At 41.7% G+C, this 27,438-nt stretch overlaps 2 protein-coding genes across 7 annotated transcripts in view; one reads left to right on the top strand and one right to left on the bottom strand.

Annotated features, from left to right (window-relative positions):
* Positions 1–26,582, bottom strand: SDR42E1 (short chain dehydrogenase/reductase family 42E, member 1). Of its 6 annotated transcripts, none has more exons than XM_084905588.1 (5): positions 26,501–26,551; positions 24,829–24,934; positions 16,225–16,325; positions 9,897–9,990; positions 1–3,017 (listed from the first exon to the last, which is right to left on the bottom strand). In XM_084905588.1, the coding sequence occupies exons 3-5, from the start codon at positions 16,283–16,285 to the stop codon at positions 1,907–1,909; spliced, it is 1,266 nt and encodes a 421-aa protein (XP_084761714.1). In that variant the 5' UTR covers positions 16,286–16,325; positions 24,829–24,934; positions 26,501–26,551; the 3' UTR covers positions 1–1,906. The 6 variants fall into 6 exon arrangements, with proteins under 6 accessions (XP_084761714.1, XP_084761713.1, XP_084761717.1 ...); XM_084905587.1 differs by having other exon boundaries at positions 26,331–26,510; XM_084905591.1 differs by lacking the exon at positions 16,225–16,325 and having other exon boundaries at positions 26,501–26,582.
* The window catches only part of HSD17B2 (hydroxysteroid 17-beta dehydrogenase 2), a 78,952-nt gene continuing 73,844 nt past the window's right edge, over positions 22,331–27,438 (top strand). Inside the window, exon 1 of the mRNA XM_084905601.1 lies at positions 22,331–22,417. The gene's annotated coding sequence lies outside the window, so the exon portion shown is untranslated. The remainder of the gene's footprint in view (positions 22,418–27,438) is intronic.

The following is a 27,438-nucleotide window of genomic DNA, read 5'->3' on the forward strand; positions in this document are numbered from 1 at the left end:
ATTTCATTTAGATTTATTGAGTGTGGGAACAAAACAAAAACATTTTAAAAACAAGCGAAACTCCATTATGCTCCATATACTTGGCTTGAGCAAACTGAGAAATATCTATCAATCTTTTGAAAGATTTCATTTAAAAACATGCTTTGAAAGTCTGTGATACCTCTCAATGGCAATGAACAAATGGTTTACTGTGCTTATCTGGTCTCCCAGTGACCTTCTCATATGTTCACACCATGTCATTACTAGACTGTTAAGACTGTGAAGGGCAACCTGCTTCATAGCACCTAGAGATATAGATATACCTAGGCGCTCATGCACATTACCATTGGACTAAAAAGCAAAAGCATCTCAGAAAACTCCAAAAATATTTTACCAAAAACAACCTTTGCTACCACAGTTATGTTGCAATTGATGTACTAAAAGTATTTTTACCACATCTTATTTTATGCTCACAACAAACCCTATGAGGTAGATAGGTGGGTTTATAGAAAGATGGTTATAAACTTGATTATAAATGATCATACATCATTCCCATTTACCAAATGAGAAAACTAAGACATAAGAGGCTTCAGTTACTTGGTTAAGACCACATAAAATATTTATAATTGCAGGCCTTCTGGTATGAGGTTGAACACTTTATCCAAAACATCCAGGCAGCATTCACCAGGAACTGTTTATCTAGCATTCTTCTTCTACAGATACTCTCAGGACAACTCTAACATTATTTTCCACAGAAATCTGTTTTCTAATATTTTAATACTGTTTTTTCTGTAGCTTGAACTATGAAATAGGTAAGACTCTCTATCTTTCTACTTTGGCTCCTATGCCATGGTACAACTTTAGTATCTTCCAATGAAGTCCCCATGGGTGGCTAGACAATGCCGCCATTGTTTAAAACATTCCTCATTGGAAATTGCCTTCAGAGAACTAAAAATTCTTCCCAATAAGAAAACCAATCTATTAGTTATCCTTTCTTTTTTATTATAAATGGCATCATTAGCTTACTCATCTTCCTTAATCATCAGATTTTTAGCTGCTTCCTAAACTTCAAGCTGTTCTCAGAGTTCAAACACATTTGTACAGACTCTGAGTGCATTCCAGAAAGGTTAGTAGCAACAACACCTTTTCAACAGAATACCCTGAGTAAGAAAACCCTCATAAGGAATGTATAGTAACACTATTAAAAATAATGGCTTAATTTTGTTGAGTGGAACTTTATATCCTATGACTAATTTAATCCTCAAAAGAATCTTAGGAGGTGAGATAAAAGTCTATTAGTTTAAACATCAAACATTAGCACATAGTCACACAGCTGTAATGTGCTTATGTCACAACAGGCAAAGACTAATTCCCAAAACATATGATATGAATAGCTAATGCCTTCCCTACAAACACCCACCATCTCCCCAGAGTGTTGGTCTTTAGGGATCTGGCCTAATTTGGTGTTTTTCATACATCTTAAGCCTGTTAGCAGTTTGTCATTCCTGTATCAGCGTGCGTTTTAGTTCCTTTAAAGTAGAATCAGAGTGTATGGAATGAAAATAAGTACAATTTTGGCTTCTGACAAATTCAGGTAAGGCATTTATAATCTAAATAAGTTTAGCTCCATGGCTCCAAAATGACTACTACTGCATCTATCTAAAGAGGGAAGGGACACACACACACACACACACACACACACACACACACAACCAATTTTCCAAGTTTATCTGCTTCTTTTTTCTCCCATCAGGATTAGTACAAGGAGGGAAGAAATTAAGACTTAATCCAATAATCTATTCTTAAGTAGCAATTTGAAGAACCAAAATTTGACACCAGATATCTATACTGATCCATCTATATTTAAGAATCCTCCTTTGAAAGCATCTCAGCAAGTGTGGTCAGCTCCTTATTTTTAACTCATCCTTCACAGTGACAAACCCACAAAGGAAAGCAACATAGAAGCTGCTACAACCAAGAGTAAGACCAACACCCCAACCCAAATAAGACTCTCAGAGTCACGATTCCCAGGACTTCTGCCATGACCACGGGCTTTAAACCATTCTACTATTTCCTGGAGGTCAAATGGCTGAGGCTCATAACCTAGCTCCTTTTTGGCCTTCTCTAGGCTAAAGTAATGTGTGATGCTAGTTTTATTAACTTCTGTGCGGGTGAGGAAGGGCTGGAAGTTGTAGAGCTGACCTAAAACAAAGTAAGCCATCTCTGTTAGGAAAGCAAAACAGTAGATGAGCTTCATGGGTAGGCGAATGGATGGGAATGAGTAGCCCAGGCCCTCAACCAAAGGCCGGAAGAACTCAAAGTTGTTTATGGGTATGCCATCTGAGATGAAGTAGGGCTTTCCAGAGGCAATGTAGCCCTTGTTAGCTTTCAGGGCCTCTGAGGCCAGAATGTGAGCCTGCACCAAGTTATCCACATGGACAAATTCAACCAGGCTCTTGGGATCCCCGAACACAAACTTGAACAGACCCCTCTCAATATAGCTCACTACTCTAGGAAGATGCCTTTGTTCTCCAGGCCCATAAATGCCAGCTGACCTCAGAGCACAAGTTCTTAAGACACCATTGCTGTTTTCCAGGGATGTACCATTGGCTTCTAGCACCTTCTTTTCTGCAATAGATTTGGTCCGAGAATAGTGATCAGGATGGAGGTGAAGAGGAACATAAGGGAGAGATTCATCTCCATTTTTGATAACTTGACCTCCAAACACAACATTGAAAGTGCTAGTGTAAACTAAACTTGGCACCCCTCTCCTCCAGCAAGCCTGGAGGATGTTTTCTGTGCCCCTGACATTGACTTCTTCGATCAGCTTTCGATTTAGTTGCTCCCGCCCTGACATACCATAAGAGGCAATATGGAACACACAAGTTATGTCCACATCCTGGAAGGCTTTCTCTATATCAGAGAGGTGGCGGATGTCTCCGTGTATAAACTTGATTCCTTCTGGAATGGTCTGAGTAGGGCTGCTGATATCTAATAGAATCACATGGACTCCCTTCTTGTTCAGAGCACAGCCCAGGCTGAAATAATAAAGAGTAAAAATTAGATCAAATCACTTATTAAGCTATGCCTAGGAAAAGTGTGTAAAATAATTTACCAAGACTTCTTGACTCAACCTGAATCCTACACCTTACATGTTCACTGGGGCAAGTCTTATGCAAATATTTTAAAAATGAGAATACGCACATCTACTTAAATTATAATGATATGGTGGCATCTACATGCTACATCCCTCCCATCCCCCCATCCCATGTTCTAGGATCTACCATCCATTCTTGGGAATATTTATGAATAATAACTGAAACAATTGCTATTATTAATTTTTTAAAATTTACATTTAGAGCGAGAGGACGAATGAAAAGAGAGATAGAAACATTGATGAAAGAAAAACATTGATCAGCTGCCTGTGTGCCCTCTACTGGGGATCAAGCTTGAAACCCAGGTATGTGCCCTGACTAGCAATGGAACCAGCCACCTCTTTTTTTTTTTTTTTTTTTTTTTTAATATATTTTATTGACTTTTTACAGAGAGGAAGAGAGAGGGATAGAGAGTTAGAAACATCGATGAGAGAGAATCATCGATAAGTTGCCTCTTGCACACCCCCTACTGGGGATGTGCCCACAACCAAGGCACATGCCCTTGACTGGAATCGAACCCGGGACCTTTCAGTCTGCAGGTTGACGCTCTATCCACTGAGCCAAACCGGTTTTGGCGGAACCAGCCACCTCTTGATGCATGAGTCGACACTCAACCACTGAGAAGTACCAACTAGGAAAGAATTGCTATTATTTAAAATTGTTTAGTAATGTGAATATCTCCCTTTCACAATTTAATGGTTTTATAAAAGTATTTTCTTGAAAAAATGGACAATATGTGGATGATAGTGCTTAGAGGATTCCAAACTGGCAGCATAGTAAGTGGAAGCCACATTGACACTCTCCCAAACTGGAGATACAACTAAAATACAGAAAGAAAAAAAAAACACTCTGAAAAACCAACTGGAGACTAGCTGGACAGAACCTTATAAGCAAGGACAGAAAGTGGAGACCTCATAGAGACTGATAGGAAGTGCAGAGGCATGAAAGAGCTAAGCAAGTTCCCACAGATAGAAGCTGAAATTCCAAGGGGAAGGGGCAAATATCTCAGCTGTGGGGGGATTCCCACTCAGAATTCTGGGGTCTAAACACCAAGTTGGGCTCCCCAAGCTAGAGCACCAGAACTGAGAAAGATGCCCACGTAACATCTGGATGTGAAAAGTAGCTGGGTTGCTTGAAATGCAGGCATCCTCTTAAAGGGCAGAAACCAGGACTAGGGGCTCTGAGGTTGGAGCTTGGAGGGCAGCCACCCTAGTTTCCTGTGCTGAGTTATCCCAACACACTGTAAAGGACATCTTTTCCTGGTGGACCTTTGTTGTCCAGGTGATTTTCACCTGGGGGGAAGGCAGTTACCCCACCCTATTGGAAGACCTTTCACTCCACTTTATTTCGATAGCCTACAGCTAGTTAAGACAGGGTGAATGGGATTGCAGGCAGAGGTGGGTCTCTGGAGGCTCTGAGTATTTGCCTGACCTAATCCTAGGCCCAGGGATAAGAAAGGCAGACTCTGATGCACATCTTTGTCCTTCCCAAAGGGACCCAGCCCCAGCAGAGAGAGGCAAAAGCTGTGGATTAATGATACCTCCAAACAGGGTAGTCGGAGCCAGTCACAAACAGCATCTAACATTGTCCTGCATTAGAGATTGAAAGTCATAGTAAATCTAACTAATACACAGACACAAACTCAAACAGGAAGCCCAAATGGGGAGACAAAAGAACAAACCCCAAATGAAAGAATGAGAGAATTATCCAGAGAAAGAGCTAAATGAAATGGAGATAAGAAATTTCTAAGACATAGAGTTGAGAATAATGATGATAAAGATGCTTAAGAGCATGAGAAAAGATACAGTAACTATGAAGAATGACATAGCACTAATAAAGAACACAGTGGAAGGAATACACAGCATAGTAAGGGAAGCCAAGGATCAGGTCAGTGAATTAGAAGACTGGGTAGAAAAAAAATCACTCGACCAGAGAACAAAAAAGAAAAAAACAACTAAAAAACAAACAACAAAACAAAACAAACAAACAAAAAACACCAGAAGGATGGCTTAAGGGTGCTGTGGGACAACATGAAATGTAACAATATTCACATAATAGATATGCCAGAAAGGGAAGAAAGGGAACAAGGGATAGATAACATCTTTAAAGAAATAATGGTAGGAAACTTCCCTAACCTGGTGAAGCAAAAAGTCACACAAGTTCAGGAAGCACAGAAAGTCCCAAACTATAAGAACCCAAAAATGCCCATGCCCAAACAAATCATAATTAAAATGCCAAAAATTAAAGACAAAGAGAGAATCGTAAAGACAGCAAGAGAAAAGCAATTTGTTACCTAAAAGGAGCTCCCATAAGGCTACCAAATGATTTTTTATCAGAATTCTACAGGCCAGAAAGAAATAGCATGAATCATTCAAGGTAATGAAAAGCAAGGATCTTAAACCAAGATTACTATATCCAGCAAGGCTATTATTCAAAATAAATGGTAAAATAAATAGCTTCCTAGACCCGCCCTCCTCGCCCTGCTCCCCCCCAAAAAAAGGCTAAAAGATTTTATTACTGCTAAACCAGCACTGCAAGAAATGCTAAAGAGACTGCTGTAATGAGAAGAAGAAATAGACAGAAACATAGGCATAAATAGTTAAAATGACAATAAATAAGTACTTATCAATAATAACTTTAAATGTAAATGGATTAAAGGCTCCAATAAAAAATAGGATAGTTGAATAAATACGACAACATGACCCAATTATATGCTGTCTACAAGAGACTCACCTCAGAACAAAAGACTCATACAGGAAAAGAGTGAAGGAAAGAAAAAAATTTTCCATGCAAATGGAAACGAAAAAAAAAAAAAGAAAAGTTGGGGTAGCAATACTCATATATGACACAATAGACTTCAATATGAAGGCCATCACAAGAGGCAGTAAAGGTCACTACATAATACTAAAGGGATTGATCCAACAAGGGTATAACCCTGGTAAACAAATATGCATCCAATATAGAAGCACTTATATTGCATGCATATATGTTATTTTATATAAAGAACTTCCAACAGGACTTTAAAGGAGAAATCTACAGAAATACAGAGATAGTAGGGGACTTTAACACCCCACTGACTTAACTAGATAGATCCTCCAGACAAAAAAAAATGAACAAGGAAACATTTATTTTAAATGGCACACTGGATCAATGGGTTTAATTGACATTTAGAGAACATTTCACCCCAAAGATGCAGAATATATACATTCTTCTTAAGTGCTCATGGGACAGGCCATATATTAGGACACAAAACAAGTCTCTGCAAGTTCAAGAAGATTGAAATCATATCAAACATCTTCTCAGATCACAATGGAATAAAATTAGAAATCAACTACAGTAAGAACACTCAAAAACACAAGGAAGCTAAATAGCATGTTATTAAACAATGAATGGGTTACCAATGAGATCAAGAAAGAAATAAAAAACTTACTGAAAATAAATAAAAATGAACACACAACAAAACAAAATCTATGGGTCACAATGAAAGCAGTCCTGAGAGGTAAATCCTAAAAAATAAGAATAGTTAATAATAGACTATTTAACCCTACAACTTAAAGAATTAGAAAGAAAACAACAATAAAATAATAATGATTAGAGCATAAATAAATGACATAGACACACAAAAAATAATATAAAAGATGAATGAAACCAAGAGCTGGTTCTTTGAAAAGATAAACAAAACTGATGAACTGTTAGCCAGACTCATCAAGAAACAAAAAGAGAGGATCCAAATAAATAAAATCAGAAACAGCAGTGGATAACTAACAATTGACACCACAGAAAGGCAAAGGATCATAAGAAAATACTATGAACCACTATATGCCAACAAGCTGGACAATGTGAATGAAATGGACAAATTCCTAGAAAAATTCTATCTTCAAAAACTGAATCAGAAAGAATAGAAAACCTGAATAGGCCAATAACAACTGATGAAATAGAAGCAGTTATTAAAAAACTCCCAGCAAACAAAAGCCCAGATCCTAATGGTTTCACATGGGAGTTTTATCTAACATCCAAAGCAGAACTAACACCTATACTCCTCAAACTATTTCAAAAAATCCAAGAACACTTTCAAGCTCTTTTTATGAGTCCAGCATTATCCCAATTCCAAAACCAGACAAATACACTGCAAAGAAAATCACAGGCAAATATCCCTGATAAACATAGATGCTAAAATCCTCAACAAAATCTAAGCAAACCAGATCCAGCAATTTATTAAAAAGATCATATACCATGACCAAATGGGATTTATTTCAGGGATGCAAAGCTGGTATAATATTTGCAAATCAATAAATGTGATACATCACATAAATAATCTGAAAGATAAAAATCACATGATCATATCAATAGACACAGAAAAAGCATTCAACTAAATCCAACACTCATTTTTGATAAAAACTCTTAGCAAAATGGGAATAGAGGTATCACACCTCAACATAATAAAGGCCATATATGACAAACCTACAACCAATATCATACTCAATGGGCAAAAAGTAAAACCATTTCCCATAAGAAGAGGAAAAGACATGGATGTCCACTTTCACCACTCTTATTCAACATAGTAATGGAAATCCTAACCACAACAATCAGGCAAGAAGAAGAAATAAAAGGCATCCGAATTCAAGAGGAGGAAGTAAAACTCTCATTATTAGGTGACATGATAAAGACTCTACTAAAACACTACTAGATTTAATAAATGAATTTGGCAATGTAACAAGATACAAAATCAACACCCAAAAAATCAATGGCATTTTAATACACCAATAATGAATTATCAGAAAGAGAAACTACACAGACAATAATCCCATTTACCATCACAACAACAAAAATTAAGATACTCAGGAACAAACTTAAAAGAATTGTACTCAGAAAACTATAAGACGTTGAAAAAAGAGATAGAAAAAGATATAAACAAAGGAAGAATATGCTGTGTTTATGGACTGGTAGAATTAACATCAATAAAATATTCATACTAGTCAAAGCAATCTACAGATTCAATGCAATCCCTATTAAACTACCAACAGCACATTTCACAGATCTAGAACAAATACTCCAAAAATTTATATGGAACCAAAAAAAGACCCAAATAGCCACAGCAATCTTGAGAAAGAACAAAGTTGGAGGGATAATATTACCAGATATCAACTTATACTACAAAACCACTGTAATCTAAACAGCCTAGTGCATAAATAGGCATATAAATCAATGGAACAGAACAGAGAACCCAGAAATTGACCCAAGGCATTACACTCAATATTTTAGAAAGGAGGCAAGAGTATACAATGGAGTCAAGACAATCTCTTCAATAAATGGTGTTGGGAAAATTGGACAGATACACCCAAAAAAATGACAACCAACTTACACTATACACAAGAATAAACTCAAAATGGATAAAAGACTTAAATATAAGTCATGAAACCATAAAAATTATAGAAGAAACCATAGGCAGAAAAATCTCAGACATCTCTCATTTCAATATGGTTATAGATACATATCCTAGGGCAAAGGAAACTAAGGAGAAAATAAACAAATGGAACAACATGAAAATAAAAAGCTTCTGAACAGCAAAATAAACCATCAACAAAACAAAAAGGAGCCCATTGCATAGAAGAACATATCTGGCAATGATACAACTAATAAAGGGTTAATATCCCAAAATATATAAGGAATTCATAAACTTAACAAAAGGAAAGCAAACAATTCAATTTAAAAAATGGGCAAAGTGACTAAATAGACACTTCTCCAAAGCAGACATACAGATGGCCAAGAGAGATATGAAAAAATGCTCAGTCACTGATCACCAAAGAGATGCAAATTAAAATGACAAGTATCATCTCATATCTGTCAGAGTGGCTTCCATCAGCAAATAAACAAAGGACAATGCTGGTGAGAATGTGGAGAAAAGGGAACCCTAGTACACACTGTTGGTGGGATGCAGACTGGTACAACCATTATGGAAAACAGTATGGAGTTTCCTCAAAAAATTAAATATGGAACTGCCATTTGACCCAGTGATCCCACTTCTAGGAATATGTCCTAGGAGACCTGAAACACCAATTAGAAAGAATGTATGCACCCCTATGTTCATAGCAGCACAATTATAATAGCTAAGATCTGGAAATAACCCAAGCACCCATCACTACATAAGTGGATAAAAAAGCTGTGGTACATTTACACTATGGAATAATACTATGCAGCAGTGACAAAGAAGGATCTCTTAACCTTTGAGACAGGATGAAGGAACCTAGAGAATATTATGCTAAATGAAATAAGTCAGTCAGAGAAAGACAAGAATCACATGATCTCACTCATATGTAGAATCTATTGAACAAAATAAACTGAGAACAAAATAGATCCAGAGACACAGAAGCATAGAACAGAGTGTGGCATTTCAGAGGGAAGGCAGAGGTGGGTGGGTGGGTGGGAAGAGATTAGCCAAAGAACTTGTACGCATATAGGCATAATCCATGGACACAGACAATAGGGTGGTGGAGGCCTGGGGCAAGAGGCGAGGGTGGGCTACAATGGGTTAATGGGGTGGGGGGGGGAAGGAGGAACATATGTAAATTTTTCTTAACACGGAATATATCTGTATCTCTCAATTTTAGTATCTGAGTAGAGGGCAAAATAGTTCATTCCTGGCTTAACACTATACAAAGAAGTAAAAATATATACTGTATTAATGTCAGAGCTGAGAGCTATACTTTTTATCAGCAACCACCAGTAAAATAATTCATAGACATATTTTACAGATGCACTGACCGGAAACCAAAATAGCCACCTCCTCCTGTAATGAGGACAGTTTCCTTCGGAGATTTTTGGGAGTCCATATGTGGCAATAAAACGAAAACTGGACCTATAAGAAAGAAGTATGCAACACTGTTACTGATCCAAATGCAAATACGATTGTCCCTAATTTGGGGCTAATAAAAACAAAAAGGCAGTATGCTCTAGTAGAAAGAAAAGCTAAGACCTAGGTTCTAGTTAAGGCTGTGTGAAGTTAGCCAATTCCTCCTCCCTTCATTCCTTGTGCTTCAAATTTCTTCCTATGCAATATAAGGACAGAAACATCTTCCCTGTCTGCCTGACAAGGTCAATGTGAAGGTTCAATAACATAATTTCCTGGGAGTGCTTTGGAAACTGCAACACTTTTCCAAATGTAAGGCATTATTCTTAATCATTGGGAAAAAATTAGAGCCTTTTTGGAAAGAACTCATTCAAATTTGGCAGGGAGAACCATTTTCTCCCATGTACCAGAAAAAGCAAGTGGTTAGAGCATTTGCCTGCAGACTGAAGTGCCTTAGATTCAATTCTGGTCTAGGACACATAATTCAACTGCAGGTTCAGTTCCTGGTCCTAGTTGGGGCACATGCATGAGGCAAACAATTGGTATGTCTCTCTCACATCAATGTTTCTCTCTCTGTGTCTCTCTCCCTCCCTTCCATTCTTTCCAAAAAATTCAATGGAAAAAAATATCCTTAGGTGAGGATTCAAAACAAAAACAACCCCCTACACACAAAAGAAGTTTAAAGCCAATTTCTAACATCTTTTATTTAAAACGTGAGGCCCAGTGCATGAGTTCGTTCACAGGTGGGGTTCCTCGACCTGGCTGATGATCAGGGCCAATCAGGGTCTGTCTCCCCCAGTCCTGATCAGGCTGATCATGGGCTGGGAGGTTGGCCGGCAGGTGGGAGGGACCACGGAGTTTGGTTGGCCATAGGAGGTTAGCTATGAAGTGCACTGACCACCAGGGGGAAGCTCCTGAGTTGAGCATCTGCTCCCTGGTGGTCAGGGCACATCATAGTGATTGGTCAACCGGTCATTCTATTGACTGGTCATAAAGGTGGCTTAGGTTTTTATATATAGAGATAGCACACATGGCCCTAGCTGGTTGGCTCAGTGGATAAAGCATCAGCCTGCGGACTGAAAGGTCCTGAGCTCCATTCTGGTTGAGGGCATGTAATCTGGTTGCAGGCTCCTCCTGAGCCCAGGCCTTGGTTGGGGTGCATGCAGGAGGCAACCAATCAATGTATTTCTCTCACATTGATATTTCTTTCTTTCTCTGTCTCTTACACTCTCTCTAAAAATATCAATATAAAACTATCCAGTTGAGGCTTAAAAAATAAAATAAAATAATAAAATAAAATAAAAATGAAATAGCATACTTGGAAAGAATCAAGATAGTGGTGTAGGTAAATGCTAGTATTGCAACCTCCCACAACCACATCAAAATTACAACTGAATTACAGAAGAACCATCATTTAGAGCCACCCAAAAGCTGGCTGAATGGAAGTCCTACCACTAGAGAAGTAAAGAAGAAAGGACATTGAGACTAGTAGGGGGGGTGGGGGGCGCAGAGCTGCAAAACGAGCTGGTCAGACACCCACATAGCCGTTTTTTTCATCAGGAGGAAGATCATCTCTGCAGAGGTCCCAGCCTCACACCAGACCTCCAGCCCATGGTTCCATAGCTGGGAAGAGAAGTTCCCATAACTAAGAGCTGTTCCCATAACTAGTAACTGAGTAACTGAGTAACACGGAGGCTGCTAGAGACCAAGGTGTTTCTTCTAAAGGGCCGGAGCATGAACTTACTTGGACTCCATTCCTCTGAGCTCCTATGCTGGGCAGCTTTGAGGGACCCAGACATATATAGGGAGGACCTACCCTGTTTCCCTGAAAATAAGACAGTGTCTTATATTAATTTTTTCTCCCAAAGTTGCGATAAGTCTTATTTTCAGGGGATGCCTTATCTTTCCATGCGCTAGGTCTTATTTTCGGAGGATGACTTATTTTCGGGGAAACACAGTATATTGTCTGGCAAGGGGCAGGAACTCAGGGACAGCTTTCTCACAGATGCAGAGGTAATTGTTCCAGTGTTGGGACCTCCCCTGCCACAGAGATAACTGACAGAGGCTTATCTGAGATTCCATCAGAGTGGCTCACACTGTTTGCTCCACCCTGGTGATTCCCTGAGACCCTGCCCCACCTAAGCTGATTGCAGAAGCTTTTCCATATGAATGGCCTATCTTGGCTCAGGCTTTTGACTTCCTAAAATCTCAAACAAGCTACAGCTGGTGTCAGTATGAACCAAACCTATCAATAAAAGGCCCAAAACACGGCTCTAGCACCGGCATGCCCTACTTCATAGCTGGGTCTTACCTGGGCACTTCCTAGCCCAGTACAAATAGCAGCCTTCTGAAGATTTCTCTGTAGCTTTTGCAAGGTGACCTGTAAAGGTGCGGAGATCTGTGCTTGAGAAAAGGCGGCCACCCGAGTTCGCTGCTGGCTTACTCGCGGAGCGAGGAGAGGGCTGGCTGAGTTCGCTACTGGCTTACTCCAGGCACACAGAGAGGGCGGACAGCTAATATGCGGCTGGCTTTCTTGTTCAGGAGGAAAACAGAACCACCCTATTGCTCTGATAGACGGCCCTAGTCAGGGAGAGGCCAGACTGTCAGGCAGTGGGCAGAGATCTCTTGGAGGTGTGTGAAGCCAGTGCCCATTACTGTGGGACTCAGGGAAGGGCCGACGAGAAACCAAAGCTTGTCAGCACCTCCCCGAGAATCCATCCCATCCAAACGGACACAGAAGCCCTTCCGGAGGCTGGCTTTCTTGTTCGCCACAAATAGGACTCTTCTGGGAGGGACAAATCCAAAGCTTGCCTGTGCCTATACCAAAGAGGTGCATGCGCCTGCAACCAAGCTTGCGGGACTCACCAAAGCTTGTCTGCGCCACCCTGAGACTCCCCCCCCATCCAAGCGGTACAGAAGCCCTCCTAGCTGAGACACTGCTGATCCTCACAACCAATTGGCTTGGAGATCAACGCTTCCCAGTGATACCAACAACAAGCAAGGCTTAACAACAAGACTGCATACACAGCCTACAAAGAGCTATACCAAGACTGTCCACCTCAGGTAACTAGAAAGGCTGTGCTACAGGGCTCTACCAGAACACTAGCACACAAAACTATTCCATCAAATCAGGGAAACAACTAAAATGCAGAGAAGAGGCAGGACACAAAGGAAGGAGATGGAGAAATAGAAAAGAATAGACATTGAGTTCAACACTACAGTTATAAGGCTTTTCAAGAATTTTCATAAAAAGACCGATAAAATAAATGAGACCTATGAGGATATGAAAAGGGATCAACTAGAAATAAAAAGGGATAAACTAGAAATAAAGAAAATATTGTCTGAAATAAAAAATATTACACAGAGTCCTAAAAACAGACTGGAAGATCACAAGAATCAAGACAAAGATTTGGAACACAAAGAGCCAGAGGATACTCCTCCGCAGAAGCAAGAAGATAAGAGAATCCAGGAAGTTGAGGATAGTGTAAGAAACCTCTGGGACAATTTCAAGCAAACCAACATCAGAATTATGCGGGTGCCAGAAGGAGAGAGAGAGCAAGATACCGAAAGAATATTGGAAGAAATAGTGACAGAAATCTTCCCCCACGTGGTGAAAGAAATAGACTTACAAGTCCAGGAAGCACACAGAACCCCAAACAAAAGGAATCCAAAGAGGACCACACTAAGACATATCATAATTAAAATTCCAAGAGCAAAAGACAAAGAGAGAATATTAAAAGCTGCAAGAAAAAGTTACCTATAAAGGAGCACCCATATGATTGTCAGCTGATTTCTCAAAAGAAACCATGCAGGCCAGATGGGAGCAGCAAGAAATATTCAAGGTGATGAATAGCAAGAATCTACAGCCAAAAATACTCTAGCCAGCAAAGCTATCACTCAGAATCAAAGGCCAGATAAAGAGCTTCACAAATACAAAAAAAAGCTAAATGAGTTCATCACCCCCTAAACCAGAATTATATGAATTGCTGAAGGGGGTTCTTTAGGAAGAGGAAGAAGATAAAGATAAAAATTATAAAAAACAAATACGTAACTATCAACAAGTGAAACTAAAACCCAAGGGAATTAAAAAATCTGATGAACAATATTAACTGGTGAATATAATAAAATCAGAGGTATGGAAGGGGAGTGGACTGAAGATTCTCGGGGGGGAAAAGGGGAGTGGGAGGTGTGGGAAGGGACTGAATAAAAACTGTGCACCTATGGATGAGGACAATGGAAGGTGGAGAAAGGGCAGAGGGTGGGGTGGGAACCGGGTGGAGGGGAGCAATTGGGGGGAGGGGAAGAGAAATATTTGTAATAATCTGAACAATAAAGATTTATTAAAAAAATAATAAAAAATAAAATATATATAAATATATATATATATATATATATATGTAAATTTTTAAATAAGGGGCAAAAATTTCCTTCATATAGCAAAACACATTCCCCAGCCCAGAGATCTATCAGTATGCATTTGCTCAAGGCCTATTGGGGTCTTACTTCTCCCTCCCTTCTCATCTATGCTAAAATAATAATTATTATATAAATTATAGCTTATTAAAAATACCTGTAATATCTTCTCATGGCTTCAAGGCCCCATTCTGACAAGAACAAGACAATAAGCAAAAAGTGGGTGACTCAACTCTTCCTACTTAAGAAGAGATGGAATAGGCATGAGGCATGAAGGACCTCAGATGCAATGGGAATACACACATACTCACTCAAGTAATTAGAGACACTGGAACCCAAGTTTGGCTGCCTGCTGGTAAAAAATCAGACTTGTTAGACAGATGCTGAAGAGGTTTTATTCAAAGGCTGGTCACCTGAGGAGATGGAGGACTATTGTCACAAAGTCCATCTCAACATCTCTGTGCAGACAGAGGTTTTTATAAGGAGAGGGAAAGCAGAGAAAAAAAAAAAAGGGGGGGGGAGGAGTTGACCATGTAGGCCAGCAAAATCTATTCAGATAGGATCTTGAAACTGGTTAAGTGACTGTCTAATACACATCATGGTTTGTGTCATCCTGGTTCTACGTTGGAAGGTCAACAAATGTCCTGCAACTGGGATGACGCAAAGGTATCTTCTGAAGTTAGTTCCTAGAATTTGTTTTTTTGTTGTTGCTAATCCTCAGAAGAGGATATTTTTTTAAAATTGATTTTTAGAGAGAGTGGAAGGCAGGAAGAGAGACACACAGAAAGAAACATGGAAGTGAGAGATTAACAACAACGTGCCTCCCACATATGTCCCAATCAGGGCCAGGGATGGAGCCTGCAACCAAGATATATGCCTTTGACCTGAATTGAACCTGCAACCCTTCATTTCGAAGGTTGATGCTCTACTCACCAAGCAAAACTGGCTAGGGCAGTTCCTAGGATTCTTATACATGCTATTTATCTACAAACTATGTATTTGAGTCAGCATTTACAGAAATCATGTCAAAATAATGGTAGGGTGGGTTATAATATCCCAGTGTTACACTGAGAGATGTGATTAGGCAGGAGACTGCAAATAACTAAGAACCCTACCACTTGGACAAGTTTATCCCTCTGAGCCTGTTGCTCCACTTAAAAAGTGGAGCTGATAATAAGCTCACAGGCTTATGAAAACTGAATGGGATAGTGCATAAAAAATGCCCAGCAAAATGTCTGGCTTAATATGGAAGCTCTATGATGTAATTTCTTACATTTCCTTTTCTTTAAGCTCTAGAGTTTGGAGATTTGATTATTCTATTATACTCCCACATATCATAATTAGGTCTCTCAAAAGCATAGGTTCTTCTGAATAAGTGTACTGAGTGGATTAGATTGCCAGGAAAGTTATCAGATCATTCATGCAGAACTCAGTTGTTATGACAGCAGAAGACAAGTTTCAGCAAGTGATTGTTTCAATGGCTTGAGGGTATGCAGAAGAGAGGAATGAGAGATATTAGAAAAACTGAGCAAAATGGTATGGAGGATGGCTGATAGATTCCAAAGGTTTGATTAAGCAATTGCCACAGCTGTGCTTACAAGAAAAGTCATGGGGAAGAAAAAAAAAAAAAATGGATGTGCTGGCATTCCTTTAATCCACTTAACAATGGCCTTAGGATTCTATTTTTTCAATGCAGAACACTCTCTTTTGGATTTGGAGTAGCCATAAAACTAAACATAGTCAATTTTAGTATATAACATAGCCACATGACTTTGTTACAGATGCTGATTCAAAACACAGTACACAGACCTTTCAATCCAGACTTCTTACCTTCACTGCAAGAACTGGTGGCAATCTCCCTCTCCAACTTCACTTCACACTCTTCCGCCATTAGTACTTCACCCTCCAACAACCTGGACTTCCTTTTCTTTCTATAAAGATGACAAGCTCAGTTGTGCCTTGAGGCCCACTTCCTGTTTCACCTCAGTGTCACTGCCATGGCGTAGCTGCATTTTTCTCAATACTTAGGTCTGTTCAAATGTTACACACTCAGCTTCTCTGGTCATCTCATCTAAAATAGCCTCCCTTACCATAAATGCTGTTTATTTCCTTCATGGCACATTTCACTATCTAAAATAATTTACTTGTTTCTTGTTAATCCTCACCTGAGGAGGATATTTTTCCCATTGATTTTTAGAGAGAGTGAAAGCGAGGGAGTGTGAGAGAGAGAGGAGAGAAAGAGGAGAGAGAGAGAGAGAGAGAGAGAGAGAGAGAGGGAGGGAGGGAGGGGGAGGGAGAGGATAAAGAGAAGGGAAGGAAGGGATAAAGTGGGAGAGGGAGAGGGAGTGGGAGAAAGAGAAACATCAATTGGTTGCTTCTTACATGGGCTGGACCAGGTAGGGGATCCAATGTGCAACCCAAGTATATGTCCTTGACCTGAACTGATGACCCTTCAATGCCCAGGTCAATATTCCAATCACTGAGATAAACTATCCAGGGCTTGTTTGTATTTTTAAAAAATATATACTTTATTGATTTTTTACAGAGAGGAAGGGAGAGGGATAGAGAGTAGGAAACATCGATGAGAGAGAGACGTCAATCAGCCGCCTCCTGCACAACTCCAACCTGGGATGTGCCCACAACCAAGGCACATGCCCCCGACTGGAATCGAACTTGGGACCCTTCAGTCAGAAGGCTGATGCTCTATCCACTGAGCCAAACCAGTTTTGGCTTGTTTGTATTTTTAATTATTCATCTCCTTCCAATATAATGTAAGTTCCATGAGAACACAGACCATTGGCCTTTTTCTTTAGTGTGTCCCCACCAGAATGTAGATCATGGTAAATGTTCAACAAATATTTGTTGAGTTTGTGGATGATTTTAAACCATGAAAAACATCCAATTTAGGAAAACAGACCTTGGAGGAACCAATATGGCAGTGTAGGTAAACATAGCACTTGGGACCTCCCACAACCACATCAAAATTACAACTAAATTACCGAACAACCATCATTCAGAACAACATGAAAGCTGATCGAATGGAAGTCGTACCACTACAGAAGTAAAGAAGAAAGCACATTGAGAATGGTAGGAAGAGTGGAGGCACAGAATGGGCTGGTCTGGCACTCGTGCGGGCCATTTTTTTAATCAGGAGAAAGATTGTCTCTGTGGAGGCCTCAGTGAAAAGCAAGGGGTCTCAGCCTCACACCAGACTCCCCTCTCACGCATCCAGGGTCCCAGAGCTGGGTAGGGAAGTCCCCATAAATTCAGGCTGTAAAATTCAGTGGGGATTGTGGCTAAGGGACACAGAGGCTGTCAGAAACCCAGGTGTCCTTCTTAACGGGCTGGGCATGAACTTACTCGGACTCACTTCCACTGAGTTCCAGTGCCAGGAAGCAGGAAGCATTGGGGGACGAAGACAGAAATGGGGAGGAACTGGTTTGCCTGGTATTGGGGCAGGAATTTGGGGGTGGCTCTCTACAAGGAGGTGCTCACAGGGGTCACTGTTCCTATGCCAAGACCTCCCTTATCCCAGGGATGACTGGCAACCATATCTGAGGCCCCATCAAACTGGAGCACACAGTTTGCTCCACCCTAGTGGTTCCCAGAGACCCCACCCCATCCAATTTGCAGCCCTACCCAATCTGTTTACAGTAGATTTTCCATATGAATGGCCTGTCCTGGCTCAGACTTCAGACTTTACTAAATCTCTCAAACAAGCTACAGCATGCCCCAAACCTATCAATAAAAGGCCCAAGAACCAGCCTGCCTTACTTCACAGCTGGGCCTCACCTGGGCACTTCAAACCCAAGACAAAAAGGAGTAATATACAGATCTCTCTGTTGCTCCTGCTGGGTGGCCCCAGGCAGTGGCTGACTTGGCACCTCTCTGGAGACCTAAAAGCCAGTGCACCTGGTGGACAGCTTCAGACCATATCAGATTACAACTCTACACATCAACAAGTGAGACACTCAAGGGGCAGACTCAGTGAGCACCAAAGCCCTACTGAAGCACGTCCTACTTCATAGGGGTTTTTCCTGCACAGCAGATCTCCCGCTATAATCACAGCTGGTCCTCACAGCTGTTTTCCTGGAGGTCAATTCTTCCAGCGACACCTACAGCAATCAAGTCTCAATTACAATAAGATTTGCACACAGCCCACAATGGGGCACACCTAGAGTGCCCAGCTCGGGTGACTGGTGAGGTTGAGCCATTGGGCCCTACAGGACACATACCACAAGACCACACTACCAATTCCAGAAGACATAGCACCTCAACCCAATACATAGACCCAAATAGAGGGAATCAGCCAAAATGCAGAGGAAAAAAAACCCACAAAACATGTCACAAATGAAAGAAATGAAGAAAGAAAACTAATGGATACAGTTCAAAATCATGGTTATAAGGTTACTCAAGGATCTCCATGAGAGCTTCAAGGGACTTAGTGAGACTTTAAAGTATCTTAGTGAGAATGCCAAAGACATGGAAAAGGACCAGTCAGAAATTAAGCATATGCTAACTGAAATAAAGAATAAGGATTCAACAGTAGAGGATTCCCAGAATCAAATTAATAATTTGAAATATGAGGAAGCAAAAGATATCCAATGAGAAGAGCAGAAAAAAATAATCCAAAAATATGAAGATAGTGTAAGGAGCCTCTGGGACAACTTTAAGCATACAACATTTGCATTGTGGGGTGCCAGAAGAAGAGAGAGAGCAAGATATTGAGAACCTATTTGAAGAAATAATGACAGCCCTGCAGAGGGAGGCTACTGGCAGCAGTGGCAGGGCAGGGCGTGGGGCCAGCCAGTGAGCGGGCCGCCCCCCAAACACCTCTTGAACACCCTGCTGGGGCAATTGGGGGGTGGAGCTGGCCATGGGCCAGCAAGTGGGCAATGCCAGGCTGGCCAAGGAAGGTGCCAGCAGGGATCCCGATCACCCCGCCAATTGCCCCACAGATCAACCCTGATCATTGGCCAGGCCTATGGACCCTATCCATGCACAAATTTCATGCATCGGGCCTCTAGTCCATCCTATCTAATAAAAGAGTAATATGCAAATTGACCATCACTCCAAAACACAAGATGGCCACCTCCATGTGGTCAGAGATGGCCACCACAAGATGACCTACAGGGGAGGACCAGGCCAACAGGGGGGGAAGTTAGGGGTGACCAGAATGGCAAGGGAGGCCAGTTAGGGGCAATCAGGCCAGCAGAGGAGGACGATTGGGGGTGACCAGGCCTGCATGAAGGGCAGTTAGGGGTGACCAGGCCTGCAGGGGAGGGTAGTTGGGAGGGACCAGGCTGGCAACCAAGGGCAGTTAGGGGTGACTGGGCCAGCAGAGGAGGACAGTTGGGAGTAACTAGGCCTGCAGGAGAGAGTAGTTAGGGGCGACCAGGCCAGCAGGGGAGGACAGTTAGGGGTGACCATGCCAAAGGGGAGGGTAGTTAGGGGCAACCAGGCTAGCAAAGGAGAGAAGTTAAGGGCAACCAGGCCAGCATAGAAAGGCAGTTGTGGGAGACCAGGCCTGTAGGGGAAGATGGTTAGGGCAACCAGCCTGCAGGGGATGGCAGTTGAGGGTTACCAGGCCAGCAGGGGAGGGCAGTTAGGGGCAATCGGGCCAGCAGGGGAGCAGTTAGACGTCAATCAAACTGGCAGGGGAGTGATTAGGGAGTGATCAGGCTGGCAGGCAGAAGCGGTTAGGGGCAATCAGGCAGGCAAGTGGTTGGGAGCCAGCAGTCCTGGATTGTAAGAGGGATGTCCAACTGCCCGTTTAGGCCCGATCCCACCAGGCAGTCAGACATCCCTAGAGGGATCCCCAGATTAGAGAGGGTGCAGGCTGGGCTGAAGGACACGTGCCCTCCCCCCACCCCCACCCTCCCACCCCCACCCCGCACACAAATTTTGTGCACTGGGCCTCTGATATATATATATATATATATATATATATATATATATATATATATATATATATATATATATAACCCTAAGTGACTGAACAACTGGTTGCTATGATGCTCAATGCAGGAGTTACCCTGTGATGGTCAGTGCGCTCCTACAGCAGGAGTAACACTCAGCTGACCCAGGGGCACCAGAGGCCAGGCTCACAGCCGAGGAGCACAGCTGCGGTGGCGTGAGCCCCTCCTGCTTTTGCAGTAGCACTACCAGATGGTGGTAGCAGGCACAGCAGGGCCAGGGCCGGGGCCGGGATGAGAAGAAATGACACAGCGCCCAGCCTGGGCTTGGGCTCCTCCCCGGCCACCACTTTGTGCACTACTACATCCCTCAGAGGGATGTCGGAACTGCGGGTTTCAGCCTGATCCTGGCAGCCCAACATCCCCTGAGGGGTCCTGGATTGCGAGAGGGTGCAGGTCAGGCTGAGGGATCCCACCGGTGAACGAATCCATGCACTGGGACTCTAGCTATTAATAACGATCTACCACGCTCACTAATTACTAATTACTATAATGATGTTGCATTCATTTCCCTTACAGAATTTCTCTCCACTAATACTAGCAGCAAATATTTTAGCATTTGATTGCCATGTCATTAATCTTGGACTGACTTGTTTGGTGTGTACAACAGGAAATACTTTGCTTTGGAGAACAAAATAGGTTTATGTGTTATGCTTATTAATTTGTGCAGTTATTCAGCCTCTGGTAAGTTAATGTTCAATTAACTTAATTAATTTATTAAGATATTAATTTTTATTAAAATGTTCTATTGTTCTATGTTAACAATTACTCATTTATTTCAGCCCCTTGTATTCAGCATGTTTCTATTGAAATAAACCTACCTTTCTATGAAAATTGAAGCTTTTGTGTTTTTGCAGCCCACATAAACTTAAACCTTGTTTACTAGGTCCGTGTTAGCCTTTGAGTTTGGCATGCTTGGGCTAGAGCAGTGGTTCTCAACCTTTCTAATGCCGCGACCCTTTAATACAGTTCCTCATGTTGTGGTGACCCTCAACCATAAAATTTTTTCATTGCTACTTCATAACTGTAATTTTGCTATTGTTATGAATTGTAATGTAAATATCTGTGTTTTCCCGATGGTCTTAGGCGATCCTACTGTTGTAGAGCCTAAGACCATCGGGAAAACACAGATATTGACATTATGATTCATTAACAGTAGCAAAATTACAGTTGATCTTAGGCTCTACAGCAGCAGTGGGTTGAGAACCGCTAGCAAGGTTGCCTAAGACTATTGGAAAACACAGATATTTACATTACAATTCATAACAGTAGCAAGATTACAGTTATGAAGTAGCAACGAAAATAATTTTATGGTTGGGGGTCACCACAACATGAGAACTGTATTAAAGGGTCGCAGCATTAGAAAAGTTGGAACCACTGGGCTAGAAGGTTATTGTGAGGACAAATGCATGTGTTCAACTGAACTGAGGATGAGGGCTGGCAAGCAACTGAATGAGGCAGGAGCAGGCAGTGCCCAGGTGAAGTTTGAGGAAAGTGTGACCACTTTAACATTTAATTAGGTCTTTGCAAATCTAAGAAAAAGCACACACAGGTTTTTAGAAATGCCGCCTAGTTAATTGAGTTTTGATTAAAAGGATGCAAGATAACAACGTTTAAGATATTCTTAATCTCTCCACAGGAATTCCACTGTAAGGGATTCCAAAAATGGATAAGGCCCCAAAGAGTCCAATTAAAAAAATTCCAACAGGAATTCTTCTTAATCTCTAGTTATTCTTTGTTTTTAAAACGGCACATTCCAGGCCAGTCACAAGACCACAGTGGGTCAATCATGGCTCATGTGCACATTAATCACGCTGGGGATGTACAAGTTCAAGTTATTAATGCTTCATCTATTCATGCTACTCCTCATTACTGCCAGATCTATTCATGCTACTCCTCATTACCTTTCAACTAATCCCAGCATGATCTGAGGCAAGAATTTGTATAACTAACCTGATCAGGAGGGTCAGAAGAGAAAGGTTGCAAGGAGTAAGGAAGGATGATGCGTTAGCAGGACAAAGGACAATGAAAAGAAGCCTATCCATCAGGTCAGTAAAACCTCCCTAGATTTTAGATTACCAGCTTTAATGGTGCACCCAGGAGCCACTTTCTCCCTTGCTGGCTGGCTACATCAGTAAGCACAGAAAAACGGCAGCAAACACATTTTGCAGAAAGCCACAAGTAATTCCCATAAGCTAACCAAAAGGGGTAAATATATACAGTTTTTCTCCCATCAGCTGCCTGATTTTTATATACTTTATGGATTCTGTTTCATTAATTCATTTCCATCTAATTCCTCCTAGGGGCTGGGTACTCATTGGCGTTGATAATCACAATTGCTTTAAGGCTCTTCCAAACGTGGCTGTGTTCAGTAATTGCTTTCCTCTGGGTGGCGGGGGAGGGTCACATCTGACCGGAGCAGTCATTTCAGCAGATACAAGTTAAAGTTAAATACATGATCAAGAAAAAGGAATCTTAATTACAAAGAGGAAAAAAAAAAGAAATTTAAAGCCTGCCTGACCTCCTGATAATGTGAAGATAAAATGAGGGTAATAAAGTTGACATCTCACAGGAAAGTTAGGAGAAGAAACTCATAAAAATGACTACGAGTGCTTTAGATTTACAAAGACCTAATTAAATACTAAGGATCAGTAATAAGAACCTTAGATTATACACACAGTTCCTTTATTCCTTGAGTTCAAGATGATGTTACTAACCCTCTGGTATTATGATGCAATATACAAATCTAGGTGCCACTAGAGTACGGAACAGAGAGAATTGAAGACTGCTTTCTTAACAATAAAAATGTACTGAATTTATTTTAAGGAAGATAAAAATATTGTCAGGTAGTTTAACCCTACGATGATGTTTTATTTTTTAAATATTTTATTTTAGAGAGGAAAGGAGAGGGAGAGAGCTATTTGTTGTCCTACTTATTTACGCATTCATTGGTTGTTTCTTATATGTGACCTGACCTGGGATCAAACCCACGGTCTTGGCGTGTTGGGATGATCTGCTTACCAACTGAACTATCTGGTCAGGGCTGATGATGTGTTTTAAATGATTGCCTACGTACTGATTAGAGGCAAAAGGAAAGTGTTCTTACTGTATTGAGAGCAGGAAAATACACTGAGGCTAGAGGGCTTAGAAATGGTGCTGTTCAAATTCCATGCCTGAACTGAAAATTATTTGTATTTAATATAAAGCAGCCGAAGCACTAAAGAAGAAGTCGTTAGAGATCAATAAGGAGAGTAACCCTGATGCAGGTCAAAGAGATTTGAGGTGTAAAACAAAAAGGGCCAAACACAGTTGAGAGGAAATTAACTAAGGACACAACATCAAGTGAAAAGTCGATATACTCATAAAAAATAGGGGTATTTGCACACACTGTTTTGAATATAACCGAAGGTGTCGAGGCAGCTAATTCTTATCAGTTTACGTGTATCAAATCTCCGTGTCAAGCCATCCGCTCAAACTCCTTTTTCTCAATTATTTGTTTCACAAGATTCTTGCAATTCTTCATAATGCTTCTGACAAAAGTAATGACATAATTTTACAATTTTCCCCATCTGATTCCCAATCTCCATGTGGGCACAGGCCATTTCTACAGAAGTATTTGCAGGGACAAGGGGTTTTTGGCCGATCACAGGCCCAATAAATCCAAATGGAACAAGTGCTCTGCGACCCTTCCAAATGCCCCTTTCTGTCAGATCTGCAGAGTACTACCCTTGTACTTCCCTCTCTAGCTCAGGATGTCTGGATTACTTGAATTACATATCCAAGGAATACCCACTGCCATTTATTAAGCATAGACTGTGTGTCAGGCATTGTATTAAGCCCTTTCTAGGAATTATTTCTCCTAATGATGAATACTAATTTGTTAATTCCGAATTTACTGACTTGAGTCCTGTGGAGGCTTTCACAGTTGACATACTCTGCAACCTCATAGGAGCCCCTCCATTTCCTGGAGGGGGAGGGAAGAGGTGCCCCATTCCCTCCCATGAGACAGAGGTAATGGGGATGCAGGTTGAAAATTAGAAAACCTAGGTTGTAGACTTGGCTCTCCCACCAATTCCCTGTGTGACTCGCGGTCACTAATCTCTCTGATCCTATTTCTTCTTTGCTGAAATGAAACGAACAACAACAATAGCTACAGTTCTTGTTTTTTATAGGATAGAGGCTTTAAAGATTTATCACGGCTCAGTGAATAGAGCGTCAGCCTACAGACTGAAGTCCTGGGTTTGATTCTGGCCAAGGGCACAGACCTTGGTAGCAGGTTTGATCCCCAGCCCTGGTCGGAGTGCATGTGGGAGGCAACCAATGGATGTGTCTCTCACATCAATGTTTCTGTCTCTATCCCTCCCTTCCACTCTCTCTAAAAATCAATAGAAAAATATCCTAGGGTGAGGATTAACACACACACACACACACACACACACACACACACACACAGATTTACCATTGAAGCCTCAGGAACAGTCTTCTGTGGTAGTTATTAGTATGATCTTCAGCTTTTCAGTTGAGGATAAAGGCTTGAAGGGTAAGAAACTTGCCCATACATGTATCTGAAGTAAATGAAATCACTATCTTAAAAAGGTATCTATATTCCCACATTCACTGCATTATTCACAATAGTCTGGACATGGGAACAACCTAAGTGTCCCTAAGTGTCTATCAATAGATGAATGGATAAACAAAAACATACAATGGGATATTATTCAGCCACAAAAAGGAAATCCTCCCATTTGAGAGAACACAACAGAACTTTATGGCATTATGTTAGTTGAAATAAGACAGAGAAAGACAAATACTATGTGTCACTTACATATATAAAAGTTGAACTCATAGAAACACTAGAATAATGGTTACCAGGATTGGGGGGTGGAGGGTCAGGATGAGAGATGAGATGTTGGTCAAAGGGTACAAACTTTCAATTATATAGACAGAATAAGTTCTGGGGATCTAATATTCAAAATGGTGACTACAGTTAACAATACTGTTTTATATGATTTAAAATTGCCAAAAGACATCTTTAATGTTCTCACCACAACCAAAAATTCTAATTATGGGAGGTTATGCAGGTATTAACCTTGTTATCATTTCACAATATATGCATGTATATATATCATCACAATGTTCAGCTTAAAATTACAGGTTACATGCCAATTATCTATCTATTTAAGCCTAATTCATGAGTTCAACAGACCAGTTCAATTGCTCATTATGACATGCGTTGACCACCAGGGGGAGGCGCAGAATGCAGGCCCTGGCCAGAGGCCCCTAGGGAGCCTACCTGTGCACGAATATCGTGCAGTGGACCTCTAGTATTTCTATAAAGCTGGTAGAAAAAAATAAAAATAAAGGAAACTAGCTCACAAATGACACCTTTAAGGTGGCTGAGCTTCCCAGGGCTTGAGGCCAGGTCTGTGGGCCTCCCACGTGGGTTGGGCTAATGCAACGCAGTGGTGTTCGCTTTGGCACTTTTCACAACTTCAGTCACTCCTGGTACCTCTGGCACTATGACTTACCTATTATGTTTTATTTAAACCTTCTGCCTTTTCACAAAAAATACATCCACGTTAAATGGAAACTTTATGCTGCCACTTACATGGGAAATCACTATCATTTGTCATGGAGTGAGTAATCTTTCCCCCCCCAAAAAAAGTGAGAAGAAAAGGAAAAGATGTGAGTGAAGTCTAGCTAGATACAGGGCCTGTTGAAAGCTCTGAACTTTGGGGCTGCTGTTAAGAAAGAAGAGTAAGAAAAAAAAAAGAAAACAGCGGCTATCCAGAGTTTCAGGTCTCTGAGACTTTCTAGAAAGCCACGCTGACCCGGACCTTTGGAATCTTAAAGAACTGAAAAGGGGAGGGTTTCCCGCCCCCCACCCTCCTCCCGGTCTGCGCTGCTCGCCCCGCGCTGTGGACCCCCTGCCAGGGGCTCGGTCCCTGGGCGGCCACCCACCCAGGATCAGCCAGGGTCGCCCTCGGCGGCCCCCGCGCGCGTTGGAGCCGCGGCGCTCCCGCCAGCTCGGCCGGCCGGCAGGGTCCCCGCGCAGGGGCGGCCCTCTCGACCCCGGCCCACTCACAGCGACGGCAGAAGGCGCCGCGACAGCGAGAACGGGGAGGGCAGACCTCAAGTGTGCCGGGTATCAGCCCATCTCGACGGCTCCCAATCCTTCCAACGGGCCTCCTAGAGCCACTTCCTGGCCTCTCTAGGAAGCCCGGAGGTCCTGGCATCTCTATGATGCGCAGGGTTCGGGTCCACCCTCACCTGTGTGTTGGTGCTGCAGGTTCATCCACTCCATGAATCTCTCCGGCGTGCCCCATTCCTCTACTTCAGCGTTGGGGGAGCCCTTACAGAGTCACATCTACGGCTATTCCCACCTCCAGTTCCTGCTTTGAGAGTTCCATCTCCATTTCTGTGTCTCCCTGCCCCTGGCTCAGCTCAGTCAGATTTGGATGGATGGATGGGTGGAGGGTGGATGAGGCCCCACGACACTCCTAAATATTTTAGTCTCCATGTATCTTTTAAAGTTTATATTTATCTCCGAGTTCCCACATTGATTGTGTGCTCATGTTTTCCCGTGTTCCTGATTTTCAGTACTCCCCCCCCCCCTCCCGCCCCCCCAGTTCCACTTCTGGTCACTGAGCAGGCAATAAGGCCAAGACTAACCTTTGTTGCTGAAGGAAACAAAAATCCATGTAAAAAGGAAGGTTGGTATCCTCATTCAGAGGTTTTCCTGAGAGGCCCATCTTTTGTCTCCTGATCAGGAGTCTGGTTCTATGGAAAGTTTTAGGCTCTGTTTAGTAATTTGCTTAAAAGTTGTGGGCGTGTGACCCACAGGTTGAGAACCGCTAGCAGGGTTGCCTAAGACCAGTGGAAAATACAGATATTCACATTACGATTCAGTAGCAAAATTACAGTTATGAAGTAGCAACAGAAATAATTTTATGGTTAGGGGTCACCACAACATGAGGAACTGTATTAAAGGGTCGCGGCATAAGAAAGGTTGAGAACCACTGGTGTAGATACAGATCTAAGGTCCCACTCCAAACCTAATAAGAATCTG

This window comes from Pipistrellus hanaki (genome assembly GCF_964339955.1).
Source record: "Pipistrellus hanaki genome assembly, chromosome: 15".
Lineage (NCBI taxonomy): Eukaryota > Metazoa > Chordata > Mammalia > Chiroptera > Vespertilionidae > Pipistrellus > Pipistrellus hanaki.

Coding starts and splice junctions, on each gene's coding strand:
- SDR42E1 (XM_084905588.1), bottom strand. CDS start 16,285: ATGGCGGAAGAGTGTGAAGTGAAGTTGGAGAGGGAGATTGCCACCAGT. Junction 9,991..16,224: donor CACCAGTTCTTGCAGTGAAG/GTAAGAAGTCTG, acceptor TCTTTCTTATAG/GTCCAGTTTTCGTTTTATTG. Junction 3,018..9,896: donor GGTGGCTATTTTGGTTTCCG/GTCAGTGCATCT, acceptor TTATTATTTCAG/CCTGGGCTGTGCTCTGAACA.